This window comes from Myiozetetes cayanensis, unplaced genomic scaffold (genome assembly GCF_022539395.1).
Source record: "Myiozetetes cayanensis isolate MyiCay16 unplaced genomic scaffold, myiCay2020 scf5-8, whole genome shotgun sequence".
NCBI lineage: Eukaryota > Metazoa > Chordata > Aves > Passeriformes > Tyrannidae > Myiozetetes > Myiozetetes cayanensis.
Genome location: NW_026087742.1, coordinates 89019697 through 89040914, shown reverse-complemented (window position 1 = coordinate 89040914; position 21218 = coordinate 89019697). Strand labels below are relative to the sequence as shown.

The 21218-nt window shown below is 43.9% G+C and overlaps 1 protein-coding gene across 2 annotated transcripts; it reads right to left on the bottom strand.

Annotated features, from left to right (window-relative positions):
• Positions 1–1167: 1167 nt before the first annotated feature.
• On the bottom strand, positions 1168–19929 carry ECRG4 (ECRG4 augurin precursor). 2 transcript variants are annotated; one of them, XM_050333852.1, is made up of 5 exons: positions 19771–19929; positions 7627–7749; positions 6930–6977; positions 4320–4477; positions 1168–2035 (listed from the first exon to the last, which is right to left on the bottom strand). In XM_050333852.1, the coding sequence occupies exons 2-5, from the start codon at positions 7715–7717 to the stop codon at positions 1874–1876; spliced, it is 459 nt and encodes a 152-aa protein (XP_050189809.1). In that variant the 5' UTR covers positions 7718–7749; positions 19771–19929; the 3' UTR covers positions 1168–1873. The 2 variants fall into 2 exon arrangements, with proteins under 2 accessions (XP_050189809.1, XP_050189810.1); XM_050333853.1 differs by lacking the exon at positions 19771–19929 and having other exon boundaries at positions 7627–7797.
• Between the last annotated feature and the right edge of the window lie 1289 nt (positions 19930–21218).

Sequence of the window (21218 nt, the reverse complement as noted above, 5' to 3'; positions counted from 1 at the left end):
TCATTTTCAGCACTTTTTAAATTCTTCCTTATTCAGCAGCTCTGAATTCCCAGTTGTTGTAAATTCTGGGAAATGATGGAAATTATCAACATGCTTCAAATGTTGCCAAATTCAGTGCACTTTTTTGGTAGGATGCAAAATAGAAGTATTCTTCTAGGAATAGGTGTTTTCCAACTGTGCAAAAGAGTCTGTGTTTGACTCAGAATGGGATTATTCCGTATTTGGAATAAAGGGTCTTCTACCAAGGAAACACACCAGTTTAAACCAATTAAGCTGGCAAGGATGCTAAGAGCAAGCCTTGGGAAAGCTGAGGGTTTGGAGCATGTTTTAGGCTAGCACATATTTGTGCATGCAGAGAAGTGACTAATATGTTTGTTCCGTTTGACTCCCTCAGCAAAGAGCTATCTCCCTGGAAGCGTTCCTGGAAGGAGCTGGATAGTGCTGGGCTGCCTATCCTAGACACCAGTCCATCACACAATGAGGGCTTTAAGTGAAAGATTAGGAAATAGAGTTAAGAAAGAAGCGAAGTGTAAAGAATAGTGTTGCCATGGTCCATGCTTTGAAAATTTCTTGTAAGCTTTAGATGACAGCTAAAGCACCCAGGCTTCTCTGACTGCTGTGGTTGGTGGAAACCATTTCATCTCTCTTTATCCTGATTCTTCAATTCCAGAAGTCGTGGAGCCAGCCTGCCTCACCTGTCCCTTCCCAGTCCTCTACATTCGTCAAGCACCAGAAGTGCTTTCCCCTGCCAAGCTCCTCCTGAAGGCCCTGACAGCCGAAATCTCCCTCCTAGGCTTAGATCTCCATGAGTGCTTTTCTACAATAATGGCTGACGTTGCTGTAGTACAAAAGTTGGTTGTATTTTGGGGTTCTTAACATACATGATGCCACCAACAACCCCCCCTTGACAGATACCTAGTGTCTGATGTATTTTGATACTTGGACTAATGCACATACATTCCAGTTTGAATTGGGGGTAGAGGGAACTTCACAGTAGGAAAATATGTCAGGAGATTGTGTTGGATGCTGTCTGATACTAACTTCATTTTAAATAGCTTAGCTTGTTGTTTTGAGCTCAGCTGAAAGCTTGACGCTAAGTGGAATGAACAAAAAGGGGAATATTCACCAAAGATAACCTTCAGGTTATCGTGCCTGGGAGGGGTCGGGGCCACTCAGGTTAGATGCTCTGCCTCTCAGCAATTACTTCTGAAGTCAGGTTCATGCCTTGAACCCATTCCCTGGAGAATGTTTTCACAAGCTTTGTAGGTAGGCGAGTTCCTCTGCACTTAATTTAGCTTTTGTGAATATCTGTCCTTGACCCAACAGGAGCTGTAGAAGTGCCAGGTCATACAGGCTGGGTGCAGTAGGTATGGAAACAACAGAGAAGGCAACAAGGCAACACTTCAATTGAGAGGAATTTTTTTTCTTTTCTCCCAAGAATAATTGGATTTATTTGTTGATAAAAATCTGAATGAGCAGGCACATCATAAGTATACTGGCTTATGTATTCTATATGCCAAAGTAGATGATATAATGTAATTTTGCAATTGATTGTAGGAAAGCAAATGAAAGTGTCCTTTACAAAGAAATCTGTAGTAATACAGTTGGAATTAAACTTACTGCTACAAACTCTACTGAATAATGGCAACCTGCTTATTTTATCAAAAAAAGCTTTATTTCTATAACACTTTATATATAGTGTACTACTAAGGAATGGTAGTTAAAGTCACATTGCTTTCATCAAAGTCTGGCAGTTCCTTTACTCTTGCTGTTTGACACGAATAGAAAGAAAGCGGGGTCATTCTGACCGAGGGAGGACTCACTTTTGCCCAGTGCAGCCCTGCAGGCACCAGCTATAGTAAGGTAAATGACATTAGTAATCGTCGTAGTTGACGCCTGCTCCGTGCCTGAAGCTGTGTGGATTTCGTGGGCCAATTGGAGAATCTTCATCGTAGTGGTGCTGGTAGTACCCACCGTAATATTCATTACGAGCACGCCCTAAGTTTGTCCAGTAGGAGATGTCATCTTCAAATTTCTGCCAAAAATGAAAAGAAAATAAAAAGGGGGGGACATTTGCTTTCCAACCTGAAACTTTACAATGATGAGATGAAACAGAAGTGGTGCAAGAGCCGCTTTCAGAAATTTGGATCCTCGCACGTTTTTCATAAATTAAATCTTTAGATCTAAGAGGTTTCGAGACGTTTTGCCTTCTCTATGGGATTATCAGGATCCCGAGTGCAGGAATTGTCCTGCCCAACCCCACCTGCCACCCACCCCTACACCCTCTGCCCACTCTGAAGTGCTGCCACATGGGCATGCCTTCAACTGAGACGTGCACTAAGCATCTTTAATATCTCTATTACCTTGTCATTGGTGGAGTGTAAAACCATTTTAATGTTTTGCACTTAAAAATCTAAAGGTTTAGTTGTCTGTTGTCCCATGCCTTTAGTTGTTATGTCCATGACTGGGGTGCAACAAGCTTTTGCTTTCTGTCTGTGATCTCTCACGCCCACCCTGCATGGGTAAAAATGAAGGTACAGTGCAGCCTTCTAGCTATGGAAATTCAATAAGCAGTCCAATTCTGCGCAAAACAGCAGAGGAAAAACAGTGTGTGAGGATCTCAAATACTTGCCAAGCCAAAGCCTTTCCATCTGAATGACTCTTTGGAAATATTTTTTGGCTGAGATTTGAAAAATAAAAAAGAAAGTTTTGCAAAATACACAATGGATAAGTATGACTTAAGTCCTTTGCTGGAACAAACAGTTATTTCATTGTTAAAACTGTGTCTTAATACTCAAGAAAACCTACTAAGTGGATTCATTGTATCCCTCAACAGGCCTCATTTCAGTTTTTGAAATACACACAGGAACTCTGAGGAGAATTCACTTTTTCTGCATGGCTTGTCTTTATTACTTTTGGTATTTGCCCCCAGTCTTAAGTTTCTGATGTATAAAACACTTTTCCTAATTTTTTTCTATTCCTATTGATGGAGGGGGATATAGCCATGCTGTTAAAAAGTGACTTCTATCCACATAATGTCCAGGAGAATTAAAAAAAATACCCTTCATTATTTCAGCTCAAGCAAAGGATTATTTTTCTGATTGTTACAGCTTTGCAAATGAGTGCATTCATCTTCTAAGCAATCCACATAGCATGAAGGTCTAAAATGTACTCTAGCTTGCCTGTTCCAATGCAATCTCATGCAGCTGACAGAAGCCAAGAATTCAACATCTATAACTATTTTTATCCCTTATTAAAAGTAGAAATGATGCTACATGTGGGACTGCAACCAAAGGCACTTTTTTTTGCCCTATTTCAGCATCTATTTAGTAGAGCTCTGTGCAGAGCTTGATTACACTCCAGTGTTTTTACAAATTAACTGTTTTTAAAAAATGTATCCTCTTTTGAAGGGAGGTTGGTTGAATATTATCAAATGGTTTTCCTTTCGTAATTAGAGTCAGTGCACAGCTGCTGGTGTAGGTGGTGGTCAGGAGCTGCCCACACCATGGAGGCACATGTGTGCATTCGGTACGTGATGTCAGTGTGATTTCATCGAGGAATGGCAATCGTAAGCAGTGTGGTGTGGATTTCTGAGTGTGTTTAAAAGCAAGCTGATTAGGTTGAGGCTGACAAATTAATTTCCTGAAACACGATTGATTGCTTTGAGTCTGGCCATTTATTTCTCAAAGCAGACTTTGTTCATGCGTCCAATTGCAATTTATTAAGCTTACCTCCGATAGCAGGCAGGAACTCTACACAAAATCTTTTTCTGCTAATAACATTTTGCAGAAATCTTTAACAAGTAAGGAGCTAATATTTCTGTGTGACATTTGGTACTTCAAAAGAAGAAATCTCAGTCTCTGTGTACAGAAGCAGGGCAGCTTCTCCCTGGGTGCCCCTATGGCTGGGCATCCTCACTTGCCTCACTGACCACACAGAAAGGCTTGACTTGGGAGGCACATTAAAGATCACCTAGTTCCAACCCCCGTGCTGTGGACAGGGACACCTTCTACTACACCAGATTGCTCAAAGTTCCATCCAACCTGGCCTTAAACACTTAGAAGGATAGGGCAGCTACCACTTCTCTGGGCAACCTGCTCTCATGCCTCAGCACAAGTAACAAAATAATTGTGAGTAAATAATTTCTTCCAAATATCTAATCTAAATCTCTTCTTTTTTAGTTTAAAACCATTCCTCCTCGTCCTATCACTATCTGTTCTCCCTCTTTTTTATAAGCTCCCTGTAAGTGCTGAAAGAGCGCAATAAGGTTTCCCCAGAGCCTTCTTTTCTCCATGCTGCTCACCATTCCATATACTCACCGCCTCATCGAATCCCAGGTACAGGAACTGCTGGTACCACTGCTGTACATCAGGCTGGCTTCTGTCCCACAGCTGGCGCCTCTGGCGTCTCAGGCTGCTCAGGAACTCCTTGGCTGCCGTTTCCTTCACTGACACCTCAGGCTTTGCAGCAACAGGGGCTGAAATTAATTCCCCCCACAAAAGGCATGCCAGGAAATTTTTTGTCAGCCTGAAGTGTACTGCTTGCAGCAAGTAAGAAAATGCTTCTCACATCATGCCATCACCTTTGTGCTTGCCAGTGCTATGACTGTAGCAGAGTACAGTAATAAACCCAGGAATCACTGATGTAATAGGATTTCTCAGCTACCCTCATTCCCCTGGATTTTCAAAAAGCTGTTTGGAGCTCAAAGACAGCAGCTTAGTGAGGAATTTAAATGTATACACCCAAAGAGAATATACACAATGTGTTTGTGTTTGAGGAGAGAACAGAAGAACTGCTGCAGTTGCAGAAATTGGAAAGGAGATGACAGGTGAAGTTAAAAAACCTGAGGAAGCTGGAGAAACACTGCTAACTTTTCAGGGTGAAGAGAGGCACACATGAAAAGATTTTTAAAATCTGTTGTGTAAGAAAGTAGCTTTGAAATAATGAGTACTACTAAATGCCCTGTGTGCCTGAAAATAAAAGCCCATTAGGCTTTCATAGCACACTGCGTGGTAGGTGCATGGGAATGTCCTCAACTAGGGAGACCCAGATGCGCCTGTCTGGCTTGTTCCATATCTAAGAGTCAGGTGGTTTGCTGTGGCTGCTAGAGGAATTTATGTACCCCCAAAAGGTATGGATGTGAGGACTACAACAGGACAAGAAGAAATGGCCTCAAGTAATGCAGGGTTTATACAGGATGTTAGGAAAAATTCCTCCACTGAAAGGAAGGTCAGGCATTGGACCAAGATGCCCAGGGAAGTGGTGGAATCACCATCCCTGGAAGTGTTCAAAAAACATGTAGATGTAGCACTTGGGGACACGGTTTAGTAGTGAACATGGCTGTGCTGGGTAAATAGTTGGACTCGGTCTTACAGATCTTTTCCAGCCTTTGCAATTCTATGGTTCTATGACAGGCCAGCCCCCAGCCACACACAGAAATGATAAAACCTGGTATTGATCTGCCTGTGAGACAAGACACAGTTGGAGGAGTAGGAGAAATGTCTTGGCTTCAGAGTGTTCATTGGAATGAGGGGGAAATCAGGAACATGGGTGTGGATGGGGATTTTTGGGGATTGCAAGGGAAGAGACTGGGGCAGACAGGGAGGGAAGTCAAGTGGAAATGTGAAAACCTTTGAAGTAGGAGCTGGTCAGACTCTCAGGGAGAAAAAGGACTGCAGTGAGCAGGCGATTCAAGAGATAAAAGTGATAGATGAGTTGTGGCAGGAAGAGTGGGAAACAGTAGGCTGTCCTGCGAGAATGAGCTGGAAACTGATAACCCAGGGTGAGCTGGGTGTTATTACTGGGAGGAGGGACAGCTGAGCAAATGTCCCATGAATAAGCCTCGCACAAGGGACACTGCCAGCAAGGGAAGCAGTACCATGCTCTTGGCCTGTTCACTCCAGAAACCAACCAGAAAAGGGGAGTAAGGCTGAAGTTAGAGGGGATGCATGTTCCCTCCTTCAAGGCTTTGCAGTTCTTCCTGGTCTAAACCGTGTTGTCTGCTTGCTCCAAAAGTTTCCCCTTTGGAGGACCCAGGGGAACCGAGCAAACAAGTGGCCTGCTGCTGGGGTGCAGAGAGGGTGTGGATGGCTCCTGTCTGCACACAAACACTGCAGAATGGTGATGTAGAGAACCCCCACACAAGGAAAAAGATGTGGATGGGATACATATTTTAGGGCAGGTGGTGCCAGAAAAAAACAGTGAGAAATCAGGCAGGCTTGCAGAAAATGAGAGTCCCCTCTGTGGCAGTATAAATATTTTGGTTCAGCAATAGAGAAGGCTGAGGGGAGGTGATCAAAACTTCTGGGATATTTCATCTGCTGCGGTGCTGCTTGTTTCCAGTTGGCATGATTTCCACACCCTTCCCTCAACCAGCAAGCCATTCTGTGCATCTGACTGCTGGGCCCATCATCTCTTCTGTAAGAAAGCAGTCTTCCAAAGAGGAAGCACATGTGGGGCCAAGAAGACTAAAAGAACAAGTCAAGGCATCATAAGCAAGCCAGGTTTGCACATTTTCTTCTCTGTGCCTGAGCCAGCACAATTTCCATGCATTATAATTCCTCAGAAAAGCTTGTGACTTCCCAGAATGAACGAGATAAATGCCACGTCTGCCAAGTGTACACTGGGAAAGGTGGGTGCTGTGCACTGCACAGAGGAAAAGGGAGGCTGGGAACCCCGGTTTTGGGAGTGGGCTGTGGTAAGCAGAGCCTTGCCCATACCAGGTCCCAAACAGGCATGCAGGCACAGGCTCTGTCCAAGTGGGAGGGTTTGGTGTGGTACATAGTGAAAGGGGCTGTGTGCTTGCAGCCTGCTGCTCCATCTGCTCTCCTTGGGCTGGAGGTACCGAGACACCACAGCAGCAGCCTCGACTGACAGCAAATGACTCAAAGGAAAAATAAAGGAAAGCATTTTGCTGCTTCATTACTTACCTTCTCGTTTCTGAAGCATCAATTTAAGCTTATTTCCCCTCAGAACATCTAGACAAATAAAAATAAAGCACACACATTTACTGAGAAGGAAATAACAACATAAAGATTATTTCTCAAAAAATACCAGAATTATTTTTGTCATAGCTCCAGGTCAACAGGCAAAAGAGACAAGTTTCTCCCAGTGCTTCACTTTGCTCCTTTTTCCACATTTGAGTGCAACACACACTACAGGGAAACTTCTGACATTCCAGCATCCCCTCCCCAGATCTTCTTGGCAACATAACCATGATACTGGCCTTCTTCACCAGGTAAATTATATTTTTCATCAGAAAACCACAGCTGGTGCCAGCAGCAGCATCTGAGGCAGCACGAAACCCTGGTCACTGGGTGAGGGCCATGCTAACTGCTCCAAAGTTGTCTGGCAGCCTGGCTGTCTGCCTCGAAGTGCATCGAAGCAGTCACCCTGTTGATCCCCAAGGCATTAACCCACGGTCCGACAGCGCAACAGGAGACCTGCAAGCGCCCGGCTTCTCCGAAATGCTTTAGTTCACTGGCAAACCTTTTAAAAAAGATGCCCAACTTGCACAAGTTTTGGGTCGTCCGAAGGTGCTACCCCACGTGGAATGCCAGGAAAAGGCTTTTTCCCGCTCCCCAGGACGTCCCTCTGTCCCTTATCCCGCACGCCGCGCTCACTCACCAGGGGCCGCGCAGAGCAGCGGGATGAGGAGGAGGAGGAGGAGGAGGAGCAGGGGCGCCCCGGGCAGGGCCCCGCGGGGGCGCGGCGGCATCGCGGCTGGGGCGGCGAGGCGAGGAGACCCACCTGTGCAGGAGGACACGGAGAGGATGGAGATGGAGGCAGGGGCGGAGGAGCCGGAGCGGAGGAAAGGGGCCCGACGCCACGAGGAGGGGCGGGGAGGCGGCCGGGCCGGGGGGAGAGGCGGGTGCAGAGGGAGCGCTCCCGGCCACGGCAGTTCCCTGGCATCTGGTGGGGGATTTCATGGACTTCCGTGGGATTGTGCACCCTGAGCTTAGAGGTGCAGGGAAATTCGTTTGGGCAAGACCGGGCACCCACCCGTGTGCTCGGCCACTTGCCAGCAGCGCCTTTGGTGTTACACGTAATCAATCCAGTGGGAATGGTAAAGAGCCGTCAGCGGTTCACGCTGGCTTTTCTGACAGGGGAGTTAAAAAAAAAAAAAAAATAACTGTAGTCTGTAGTTTCACATTGCTCTCTATATAAACCCAGTTTGTCTGTTCCTTGTAAAAGCAGATGGAAACGGAGCTATTGTTCTGACGGAAAAACTAATCAGAACCAAAGAAAGGTGACTTAGTTCAGGGATTTTTCCCTCTCCATTCCTCCTGTTGCCCAAGCCCTCAGAAAAGTGCAATGCATTTTAACTGATTAGCTTTAAAAAAATAATTTTGGTTTCTTTTTCTGCATATAGAGAGTTTTAGCATATTGTAAAACTCAGGGACCAAAAGCAAAGTCACAAACTGAAAGCCCTTGCTTAGGAGGTTCATAACTGTACTGGTGCCTAAACTTACTCTCTCTTTCCCTAATTCAGACTTAACCTTTCCTCAGTTAATAAATATTTCAGTTCCTTCCCTTGCAGATGCCAGAAACACCCCAGATGAATTCCTAGTGAATTCCTTACCCATCCTTGGACACAAACCTCTCTCTTCCCTCACAGCAGAGACCCACAACACTCAGGAGACTGTTACGAGCATCTCACCTCCTGCTGAACCTGTGCCAGGGTAGAACAAGGTAGAGCTGGGCTCTCTCTGTAAAATACTTGTGAGAAATCTGGCAAGTGCTGAGGCCTTGGCTTTATGATACAAGGATTGGTTACAGATCAGTTGCAGTTGAATACACACACACACGCACGCACACACATTGCATACTGTACATATTGTAATTGTATATAAATATGTATATTGGATATGTATGTGTGTATACATACAGATACAGGAGTGCACACTGAGGGAGCTGTGCAGTGGTGTGGCAACTCCCTGTGATGAGATGTGTAACCTGTCAGTGCTATTCAGACACAGCTAATTGTGGGGGTGGGACCAGATCCCATGGCTGGCTTTATCACTCAGCATAAAATGCAGAAGAATCACCAGCATGGGCTGGTCCTCAACAGTGCCCCAGCCTCAGTCTGAATGCTGCTTCATGCAACTGCTCCTGTTTGCCCCGTGGATCTTTCCCCTTGTGAAAAAATTACTTGGACCTGCACTCAAAGCTTTTCCCTTGCTGCCCTTCATTCCCCAGCACCCTTGAGCTAATGCTGAAATCTCTCTGCTCATCTTTCATATAAGGACTTGTCAGAAGGGCATGTAGTGACAGGACAAGGGGAATGGCTTCAGACCGAGTAGATTTAGATTAGATATTAAGAAGAAATTCTTTACTGTGAGTGTGGTGAGACACTGGAACAGGTTTCTCAGCGAAGTTGTGGATGTCCCATCCCTGGAAGTGTTTAAGGACAGGTTGGATGGGGCTCTGAGCAACCTGGTCTAGGGGAAGGTCTCCCTGCCCATGGCAGGGAGGGGTTGAAACAAGATCCTCTTTAATGTTGCTTCCAATCCAAACCATTCTATGATTGTTGTGATTCTGTGATCCCAGCTGAAGCAGCAGCAGCAACAGCTTAAAAAGCCATGCAGTTGCTTAAGCCAAAGTGCCTCTTGCTCTCTGTAGGAGTCAAATCTTTCCCCAGAGGCAAAGCAGGAGGAAGCAGCACCTTCCAAATCCCTGTGATGGAAGCACTTCCATGGGAAGCTGGGATCCTGGCTCAAATCCGATACAACTGTGAATCAAAATGAGTTTGTCTTTTCTGTCATTGCTTCTAAGTGATTTTTCCCTATAGCCCCATGCTCCAAGTGTCAGCAGACAGCACCGTGTGTTGGAGCAAACGCCCCTTCTTCTGAATCAGTGCACTCTTTCATCAGCTTAACGCTGACAGCCTGCTTGCAAAAACCACCTGAGGTTTTTGGATAGGTATTTTCAGAATATAGCTGGAAGGGACAGAAGTGAAGCACATATGCAAGGCTACATGTAAAAGCTATGATGGAGATAATTCATAAAACAGGGCAATAATTCATGAATATTCATGGTTTACTGCTATACTGGTGATGGCAAAGGATGTTTCATTCAGCTGGGTGGTTTATAACAAACCTTGTGTGGGAGCTGGGGCTGTGCAGAACTTCAGGTGATTTTTGCCTCTGGGTTGATGGAATACAAAGCACAGAACCTCCTCTGGATACCAAATATATGACTTAAGAAACTGCTGGGATAAAATGCAATCTGGTGAAACCGAGAGAATGGATTGACTCAAGTACAAGGTTATCGTAGAAAATCATTGCTCTAGTGATGGAAGAAGTGATTGACAGAAGACTATAATGCTCAGGTTTAAACTGAGTGCAGTGTCTCCCCAGAAGAGGTCACTTTCTCAGTTCAGGGGACAGAAGTTTTTGACATAAAGTAAAGAAGTTGTGTAAAAATATAACACCACTTCTTTTCAAAGGAAGGGGTGAAAGGTGACTGTTGTTTTCCCAGTAGCAATCTTTATTTCTTTCAGGTTGTTTTTAGGACTAAGGCACTGTTTCCCTGGTATTGTAGTAAGACGTATTTTTTTCTGCTGAGCTTGCAACTACTGCATTGTTATTTGAGCTATTTACCCCCAAGTGGATATCCAAGTGTATTGACATGCCTGTGGTACCTACCCCTCTCTGCTATTTGCCATAAAAACAGAGTCGCTCTGTGTGCAACTTGGATAATGCAGTGTTTTCCTGGGATCTCTCAGCAGTAGCATTGCTTTCTTTAAAACATGGGTGAGTTTAAGGCTTGTCTCAGGGCTTGGTTTGCCTCCACTGGCATGCCAGTGCTTAGAGCTCTCTGCTAGGATGGTTGGGCAGCATTCCCAAGGGCACCAGGTGAGCAAGTCTGCAGTAATGATGTCATTCAGTTAAATGTCTTTCATCACCACTGGTGACAATAGTAGACTCTTGGTGCCGAAATTTTATTGAAAGATGTTAATTAATGCTGTCAGCAGGACTGTTCCCCAGACAGCTCTGGAATGAGCAGGGCCCCTTCACACATGGTGTAAACTCCATCAAACCTGATAGCATAATGGGGACCACGAATGGGAGGGATGTCTCTGGCAGGATACCAGGCTGCTGGAGCTGGCAGGTTCATCACATTCCCAGCATGGAGCTAGACTGAGGACTATGGTCTTGCAAGCCTGAGGTAAAAATCTGGGAGCAATCCAACAGAAACCACTCTGAGCCTGACCTTGAGAAACTACAGGCAGGAGCAAGGCAAGGAGATCACTGAAGACAGAGAAATTCTGATAGCTGAGTCTGCTACTGGCCAGCTTGGTCTTTGGAGCCTGCAGAACTTTGTGTATAATTTTCAGGATAAGCACAGAAGACTCCAGCCGGTTTGTTAAATAGCTCTGCAACTTGCTGTGTGTTTGGTGACTGCTTGGGCTATGCCATTTCATCTGTGTGATCTCTGAGTTTCTGTATAGTGGTATTAAGCCCAGCAGCTTCTGCAGGTACCTAAAGTGATGTGGGTATGTGTGGCTGTTCAACTAGGGAGTGGGGAGGGAAAATCTCTGCCTCAAAGCATCCTGAATTTTTAAGTGTTTAATTTTATAATTATTATTATTATTATTGCAAATTTTACCTAAAATTTAGTTAAAAAAGATTCCTCTGGTTTTGCATCTCATCACAGTAGCTGTTGAGAGAACCGTGTTTTATTCATTAAAATGTAAGAGATAGTATCAGTAATGGCTATTCAAGGATATTCAGTAATTCCAAGCACAAAAAAAATGCATTAGGAAGATTGATCTTGGCTTATTTCCTTCTTCCTTTATTAGGCTTCATGTTTTCAAGCATTTCAACACAATAACATTCTTAAATACATTGTAGATTAAATGCTTATATAATCACAGGACTTCAAAAGCTGGGTTTCCAAGAACCACCCCCATAAGTCTCATTATAGGAGACTTATGATAAAATAATCATCATAACTTAGTAGGCAAATAGGTAAATTGGAAGTTGTCCAGGGATTGCAGGAGATGACACTTCATCTTTTGTGGAGAAGCACATGTAGATTTTTACAATCCAATAAAATTATCCATTTGATCAAGAACATGGCAGCATCGAACAGCACTCCCAACACCCAGAAAATTATTACTTTCTGCTAATGGGATTTTTACAAAATCTCCCAGACATATTGGCCTGCTCTGTAGCCTTAGGATAGAGGCACTTGGCACTCCAGATTGTTTTCTGCAGCCTGTTCCAAGAAAATTGCAAGAGTTTTTTTCTTCCAAGCAGAAGGAAGAATATTTAAATCATCAGTAAGTTGACATTTCTGAGTTTCATCCTATTTCTTCCACTGCTCTAGACATGTCCTGACAGTGATAGAACCAGCCCCAAGTGCCAGGGCAAACACTTTTTCTTTAGGCAAAGTTTATTTGAGAGACTCCTTGACCTTGACACAAGGTTTGGGACACATTTCTGCCATTGCATCTCAACTGGTTGCATCATTAGTTTGGCTCATGTTAGCAATAAATATTAGACCTCATATTTTACATAAAAAACAGCTTAAAATAAAGATGTTGGTGTTCTTTTTCTCCCGTGTGCTTGGCTACTGCTGATATTTTTTGCAGCATCTGTCTGAGCCTGTCAAATAAGAAATAGTGTCTGTTGGTCTGTCCTTCCTCCTCTCTTCGTTTAATAACAGTATTTTGCTGTCCTTGCTGCAGAATTAACCCTATTACTCTGGTAACAAGCACAGTGAGAAGCGGATTAGTTTGGCAATGTTGTCTGATCATGGCTGCTTCCTTTCCACAGAGGGATGAAAACATTCTCTCTCTAAGAAATCCTTCTCCTTTTTCTCTTCCACTGCCTCCAGTATCCTTTTAGGATAAACCTGGAAGTATATAGCAAGTCTGTTTGCCAGATTTAACAGGAAAGGAGATGGAGAGAGACTGTAGTACATTAATACCTGTCTTTTTATCATGCCTTGAATTCATTAAAATCATTCTTTCTTTTACTACTGTCTCTTGGGATTCTCATTTTTTATGCTTCAAAACATTTTTTTCTGAACTCTTATTTCTGAGCTATTTTTTACCTGTGTCATTCTCTTATTTTATTATTCACATCCAGAATGTACACACACTCTTAAAACAAAAACAACAACAACAACAAAAACAAACAAACAACAAAACAAACCCCAAAACAAAAACCCAACCAACCAAACAAAAAAAACCAACAAGAAAAAAAGCCTGAAATCCACCCAACAAACAGGCTGCACCTACTCAAAGATTAGGAAATGCAAAGTCTCAAAAATCCTAAATTTAACAATTTGGTTTTAGCATCCCTTTTCCTACACATCATTGCTGTCTTAGTGGTTTGTACATATTTCTGTTCCTTCCCCAAAACTCTGGGCTTTCTGGTGGGGTGGGCGTTATTCATATAAATATCTAAAAACCTTCTCTTGCCACCTGCAGCCCTAAACCTCTTGGCAGATGAGTTTCTTCTTCTGTAAATAGGAGCCAGCCTTTGCAACCCACAGTTCAGTACCCAGTACCAGTTCGAGGTTGGCAGGAAACCAGGTTGTGTTTCCTATACCTGTTGCCTTATACTTAAGAGCTGAAGTCAATGTGGTGCTACCACTAAGATGGGGAGGTCTCTTTGCCTCTTGCTACCTCATCCTCTCTCTACTCTTACCAGCTCCAGTACATTTTGAAGCCAATTCAGTCTGCTGGGTTTGTAACCATCAGGACTAGTGAGCTGTGATAGCTCAGGCAGGTGGTTTCAAAGAGCTAGAGCCAAATAAGAAGACAGTCGGAGAGTATGGCCAGAGTGGGAATGGGGTGAAACTGGTGAAACAGAACTTCTCCTTTTGCTGGAGGGAGGTATTGTGTCCACTGCACCCTGAGGAATAGCCAGGGGTTGGGCTCACTTGATACTTGGCAAGCACTGTCCCCAGAGCAGGTGACTGCAGAGAGAGAGAGAGGCAATCTGACTCCACACCAATCCCATCCCGCCTGATTTCTTCCTTCTCCCGTTTTGTGTTTGAGGCTTGAGCAATGCCTAAAACTGGTCCCTGAAGGACAAATCAATATCTTCATGACCCCTTATCAGTGACTCAGATGCTGGCTGCATTTGGGCATGCTCCAGAATGGATTTCTGCGTGTGCAGGTAAGTTTACCAGCATAAAAATTTGCTTGATGAGGAGCAAAGAGCTTGAGGCAGTGAGAGGTTTAACCTGTGATAGATCTACTCAAGGTTTCTCTCTCTGTGCCTCAGTCCCCTCAGTCCCAGGACCCTGCAGCAATGCACGATAGCCTGGGCAGCAGGGTATGCCCTGCACATCTCCGTTGCAATCTCACCAGCATGGCCATGAGCCTCAGAGACCTTCAGGGACACAGCGTGTGCCTACTGAGCATGTGCTTTAAAGCTACATTTTTTTTATTTGAAAGGGGAGAATGTGGGTGCGTTTTCATGGGGAAGGAAAAGAGGAGCATCCCAGAGAGCTGCTGCCACCCCTGGCTCGGTGTGGAGCCCACATTTCAAAGCACAGGAGCTGGAACATTGCCTGAAGCAATGTTCAGGCACTTTCAGCATAAACACAACAATCTGCTTTCCCCTGCCTGCCTTCTCGGGCAGGTAGGAATCGCATGGGCTACAATTCTCAGCAACATTGCCAGCCTGCCTCAGGCAGGCCCATGGCATGCAAAACGTCTGCCCAAACAGTCGAAATATGGAAGAGTCACCTGCAGCAGAGGGCAGGTGACTGCTCTCTCCTCAGGTCAAACAGAAGCCCTTGGGAGCCTTAATAACAGGCAGAGCATCCCAGCTCAGAGCACGATTCTCAGGTTATCAGAGCAGAAACCTCACTTGTCTTCCTGACATTATCACATGTGACCTTACACCTCTCTTGATCTGCTCCGTGGCTGCTCCTGCTGCCTCCACTTTATATCTGTGCTTCCCAGTTTCACCAATGCCCTGCCTAAGCCCTGTCTGTGAACAAGCCCAGCTTTTGCTCATCTGATGTTGGATTACCTCTCTGATTTACAGTTCGGTTTGTTTCCAGGAGAATGCACTCTCTGTACTCTCTCCGTGCTGCTGCTGCTGAGTAAGAGATCATGACATCTTTAATCTTTCCCCCCGTGAAGCCCCACTGCACTCAGCTGTCCTTGGATGCCAGTGACTTCAAAGTCAGGTGGCTGCAGGGTATGGAAATTTGAGAGGAGATTTTTTTGCCTGTTGTGATCATTTAGGCACACACCCTGCAAGTATTCATGCACACATGTATTTTTAATCACAAGAGCCCTACAGAGTAACATTTATCTCATGCTATGCCTGGATATCACAAAACACTGTTGTACTGAAGTCCCTGTGAGCTCCTCTAGCATTGCCATAATTGCTCTTATGCCCTAGAACTCTTGCCAGGGAGAATGGCTGTGGCACAGAGGAGTTAATATACTGCCATCCATCTCCAGCATGTTGTTTCCTCACTATCAAAAATGCCCTGGTGGGTAAGATAGCCCCATTTTTGGTCAAATCACTCTGTTTTGGACCAGACTAGATATACACTTTAATCTGAAAGTTAATCTGCTTCAGAAAGAGGAGGACCTGAGCACAGTAATTGCACAGTGGTTCTCTGGTGACACCAATCTCTTTCTCTCACATGTGTCCAGGTTAGTATTTATCCATACAGCAGTGAGTAAACACAGAAACATTTGAGGACTTGTTGTACCTTACAGAAATGTCACAAGCACAGTAATGACGATATCATAGATCAGGAGAGGCCACACAGTGGTATTAGATTGTTTATTTTCACTCAAAGTATAACTGGATTAGGAATATCTTCTTAAAGATGATCACTAAAACTTTTAATTTTCATGTTGATTAATGCAGATGCAGGGACAGCATGAAACTTGAAATATAACTGCTGTTGCTAATCATACAGAATCATTTATGTTGGAAAATACCTCCAAGATCACTGAGCCCAACATGTGACTGATCACCATGGCACTAAGTGCCATGTCCAGTCATTTCTTGAACACCTCTAGGGATGGTGAGTCCACCACCTCCCTGGGCAGTCCATTCCAGTGCTTAACAAACCTTTCCATGAAGAAATTCTTCCTGAATTTCACTTGTTAATAATCGCTTGTTAATCAGAGATTGTAACATGATAGAATCTATGAACCATTTAGGTAGGAAAAGACCTTGAAGATCATGGAGTCCAGTGACAAATCTCCCACTGCCAAGTACACCACTAAACCATGTCCCTAAATGCCGAATCCATGCATCCTTTAAAAGCCTCCTTGGATGGTGACTCCACCACTTCCCTGGACAGCAGGAAGTAAATAGGAGCAGATAGGAAATTTTCTGCCTTTTTTTATTCAATGAGGAGAAAATGGGGAGCATAGATCAGTCATACTTAGAAGAAGGAGGGGAGGGGAAGGGAGGAAAGGGAAGAGGAGGGGAGGGGAAGGGAGAGAGAAACAGAAACACAGCAGAAAGAAGAGAGGAATACATAGTGGAGAGAGGAATTTTTATCTGATAAAAAGGAACATATGTTGTAAGGTATGTATTTTAGTAAAGAAGCCAAATCCCTCAAATCTCCACTGCTGTCATCATTCCTATAGAGTTCCTGTCAAACTTACAATCTCAATGTGTGAAACAATCAATCTCTCCTAGCCATGGAGAGATCCCACTGTCCAAGGCACAGATCGATTTCCCTGCAAGTGCACAGACAATTCCAGGTAAGGCTTAAAAAAAGAAACAGATTAAAACAAAGGTTGAGAGAATACCTTCATTTTAGCTTCATTATGGACAAATTCCACCTCTTCTTATGTCATCTGAGGTGTCTCTCTCATGTCCATTTCTGGTTTTCACTTAAACATCATATATTTTCACTTAAAAATAAGCTTTCATTATAGAGAATTAAACTGTTACATGTAAATAAACAATACAAACTAGGAATGTTAATCAAAGATCTAAGCACATTCTCTGTGTAGAAATATGTTGGATATGCCTTTTCTATTCTCAGACTATGTAGATAAGAACAATTATAGTTATGAAACATGTATCTTGCTTACTAATATTTGAATTTTGTGCATGAGTGATGCAAGTACAGGCAGTGAAGGAGCCTCCCTTCTGGAGCACTTAGAACCTAACTGCATGTGTAATGGGCTCAGAGTCTAACTTCTGAGGGAAAAGATCAGATGGGTGTTGACAAACATGTGGAAGGTGTAAGATATTTTTCTTGGTCAACATGGAAACAACTTTTGAAGGATTGTCTTGGACTATGTGGATATTTCTTAATCAAGGGGAGGATTTTTTGTTCTTGACAACAGACAGTCTCTGTCACGGGTACTCTTCTTAATCCTGAAACATGACTTTATACAAGGATGATAGAGGATCTGAGTTATACAGGTGGTCAGCCCAGAGTGATGTCTTCTAGCCTTAAAATCAATGCATCTCTCTCAGGTATAAAAGGAAGGAAAAGACAAGTGGTAGTGTAGAGTTTGTGCATTAACAAATCACCTATAAAATGGATTGCTCCAAATTTATTCCAAAATTCCATCCAAGCCAACTTTCCTTCCACCTAACCATCACCATTTTCCCATCAGTTGCATGGCGGTGGCTTCAGGCAATACCTGACAAAGGATGATGACTTAAGACTATGAGGAGCAGAGGAGCTGCAAGTAGGCAGCAGAGTAGGCAAAAGGCAGTAGGGCAGCATATTAGAAAGACCAAGGGGCAAGAGTGGGGCCTGACAAATTGCATTTACTCCTGAAGTTAAAGACTTGGGCTTGTGCCTCCTGCTGAGGATGAAGTCTGTATCAGTGGTAAGAATATTCTCTGCACAGACAGCCTCCACAAAGCAAAGGAACACAGACGTGCATTTTCCTATAGCTACACTGAGACCCAACCATCAGACTGGCTGACTGCCATAGGGATGGACTCACATAAGGGCTTATCCCTCCTATAACTGAAAATCCAGGTTTGATTTTTGCTCTGTTAACTGTTCTGTTCCAAAGGCTTCAGCATCTTTTCTCAGTAACCACACTTGGCAATCAATATTTTCAGAGGTCGTTGACGCAGCCTTAAAGGCATCCCATCTGTGTCTGTCACCAGAAAGCTTCTCATCTCCATATATCTGCATTAGCATTCACTGGGGAATGAAGCCATATTAAAAAAATACATTGAGTGTGAGGCCTTTAAATAATACCCTAATGGATTTATTACAGAGAGTCAGTGTGTTGCAACACCCAATGAACAGTCAGGATTGAAGCCCCAGAAAACAGCAGACCCCGCACGGTTTCTTACAGACAACCCTTCAGTACGTCATTAAGCCTTCCCTATAGCAAATCAAGCCAAACACAGCATGCAAACATTTCTGTATTTCAGCCTGTGCTAAATAAATATTTTTTCCTATTGTTTTTTAATGGTAGATGTTTCCCTTTGAATTTTCATGCACTGGCACAGATCATTCTACAGTCACCTTAAAACTCTGCATGTATATGTGAATGTATGTGAATAAACTGCAGTGGTCAAACATGTAGACTAGTGAATAGACCTCTGCATGCCAATTTATTTTTTTAAAACACTGTCTGTCCATCACAGTTCCCTGCACTTGTTAAGGGATGATGTTCTTCCACCTTACCCTTATATTAAGGACTTTCCTAAACAAGATAGATTCCTAAAAATGCCCAAAGACTTATTCTGGAGAGCTGTCCTCTCTATTAGGCACTTGTTTGAGGCCAGGAATACAGCTTAGCTGAAAACCAAGACCTTGTCAGGTCTTGGCAAGAGTTCAGTTCAAAGAGTTTAGGAGAAGCTCATGCCTGATTTAACCATATGCCTCCAAAGAGCACACACAGAGTAGGCTGCCTTGCCCCAGGTCCTCCTGCCCAGCCTGGCAGCACAGCACTTTCCTGCAGGGATGTGGTGAATTGTCACTTCTGAGCATTTTAATCCGTCCAGCTGTAGGGATGCTGTGCTGAGCTGGGACACCCATGCCTTTGGGGCACTGAGGCTACAATTGCATTGCTGTGCCCAAGCCTTCTGCAAACCTGGCTTAAGTCCTCAGGCTATCTGGACTACGAGCTGGTAAAAACCAGTCTGAGGAGGTGGGACAACCAAGCCTTTACAAACATATTAACTGATGATCAGATTTGAGGATTAAAAGTACACTGTGGCTACTGTCTTCACCTTGCTTTCAGTAATCACAGTGAAGCTGAACAACCCAATAGTTAAGCTTGCTTTTGTTAAAAATACTCTCCCTTTATTGCCCAAACATAGCGTTCTTAATTGCATCTATGAATTAATTCTTCAGCCTTCTTGAGTAGCAGCATGAAAGTTTTAACACGGAATGTGACAAATCTACAAAAGTACATAAACCATAACACATCTGTGCTACAAACTGCACCTTCCACTAAAAAAGTGATTTCTTTTTTCCCTTTGGTCAGCTGCAATAAAGAAAATTAAGAGACAAACAACAGCATTTCCAGCGACTCTGCTAGTATCCCCTCTATGTTCACTCACTTCTAATATTTTCAGCCATTTCCTCTGGTACAGAGGAGGCATCCACACCCTGGTGTGCACACACACGTGCACAGATGGACAAATAGCATCCTTCCAGCAAGGAAAATGCCCTTCATGAGGTTATAGACCACTGAAGGCTAAACATTTCTTTACGACACCCCACAGTTGTTGTCAGGGAAGGAGTAAGACACCACAATAACTTTTTCTAAAGATCACTGACATGTTTTTGACATTCCTCCCCTTCTTCCAGCAGACAAATATTTTATCAGTTTACCTTTAATGTAATATGCTTCCTGTCTCCTTCCAAAGTGTCTGGCCAGAAGAAATTACCTTTCCTGCCACAGAACAAGTTTCTCTTTATTTCAGTATGTCTTGCCTCCTGCAAGCAGAGCAAGAAGTGACCAAGGCTGTGAGCGCAGGAGCCACTGGACTGCTGGGGATGCCGGGCGTGAAAGGCGCGTTTATTCTGACTCTCCCAAATTCCAGCCCCTTGGCTGTAGGCGTCTACCCAGCACTCCTTGGACTGAGTGTGGAGAATCACATTTCTGCTTGATCAGGCTGTCTGCCTGGAGGAAGATGATTGCAAGCAGATGTACCCGTGTTCTCATGTGAAAGGAATTTGGGCTTTTGTGTCGACTGTATGATGAGCGACCGGCTCCAGGGAGTATTTTAATGCTCCTTAATTCCTTGCAGGTGCTGGGAGGCAGTATGTGCCCGTGCAGCAGAGCTGAGACCCTTTATCCAGGAGGGATGGCACACCTGGGGTCAGCAGGAGGGCCAGAGGCAGAAGGCATGACCAGCACGCTCACCTTACTGCAGGGAACAAGGCTGTGTTTCATAAAGACCTATTCTCCTGGTAGAACACCAGCTGTGCTCAACCTTACAAGGCTACAGCAGCAAAATTATGTTTTACCACAAGTGCAGTGATTTTTACCTCTTGTTATGGGTGATCCAGGAGGAATAAACAAGGTGGACATCAATAATATCAAATTAATTTATCTGAATCTGTAACTAATCAGAAACAGATGAGTGTGGCATCTGCATATTAAAAAGCTTTTTTTTTTTCATTGAAACACCCCAGTACTGTTGCAAATGCCCAAGGAAATCACAATCAGTGTAAAAAAACCAAGAAACTTTTTATGCAGTTACAGCTGTATTTTGGAGGTATATTATGTTTTTTTTAGCTAATGGCTAAGACAAGATACATATCCAGACATTCAGTGAAAATGGATGTACCCTTCAGACCATACCTCAGGATGTCTGGCCCTGCCAGGGTGAATATTCATGGGACATATCTGGACATACAGTGTCAAAGGAGCTCTGTGCAGTCCATAAGGACCCAGACACTCCACACCTACAGGCAGCCAGCCACATGTCCACCTTCATGCAGCAGTATAGAGATGTGTGGCTGTATTTACTGCCACCACTTGGAAGTAACATGATCACACAGACCTCAAAAGTACCTCTACTGTGGCTTGCTGTTTATACAGCAAAATGCAGTCCACATGGCATAGGCATTTAAACCTACAGGAACAGGACCTGGAAGCCACCAAAAGCCTTTTCTTTGCTGACTCCACAGAAAACATCAGTGTTTACTTGAACAGATGCCTTCTTAGAAAAATAAAATTTAGGTTCAGGTCTGGTCTGTGAGGCTCCAATGTAGCGAATGCTTTTTTAGCAGCAAAAGTGAGTTAAGCAAACTCTGCCCTGCTTTTCCCCACA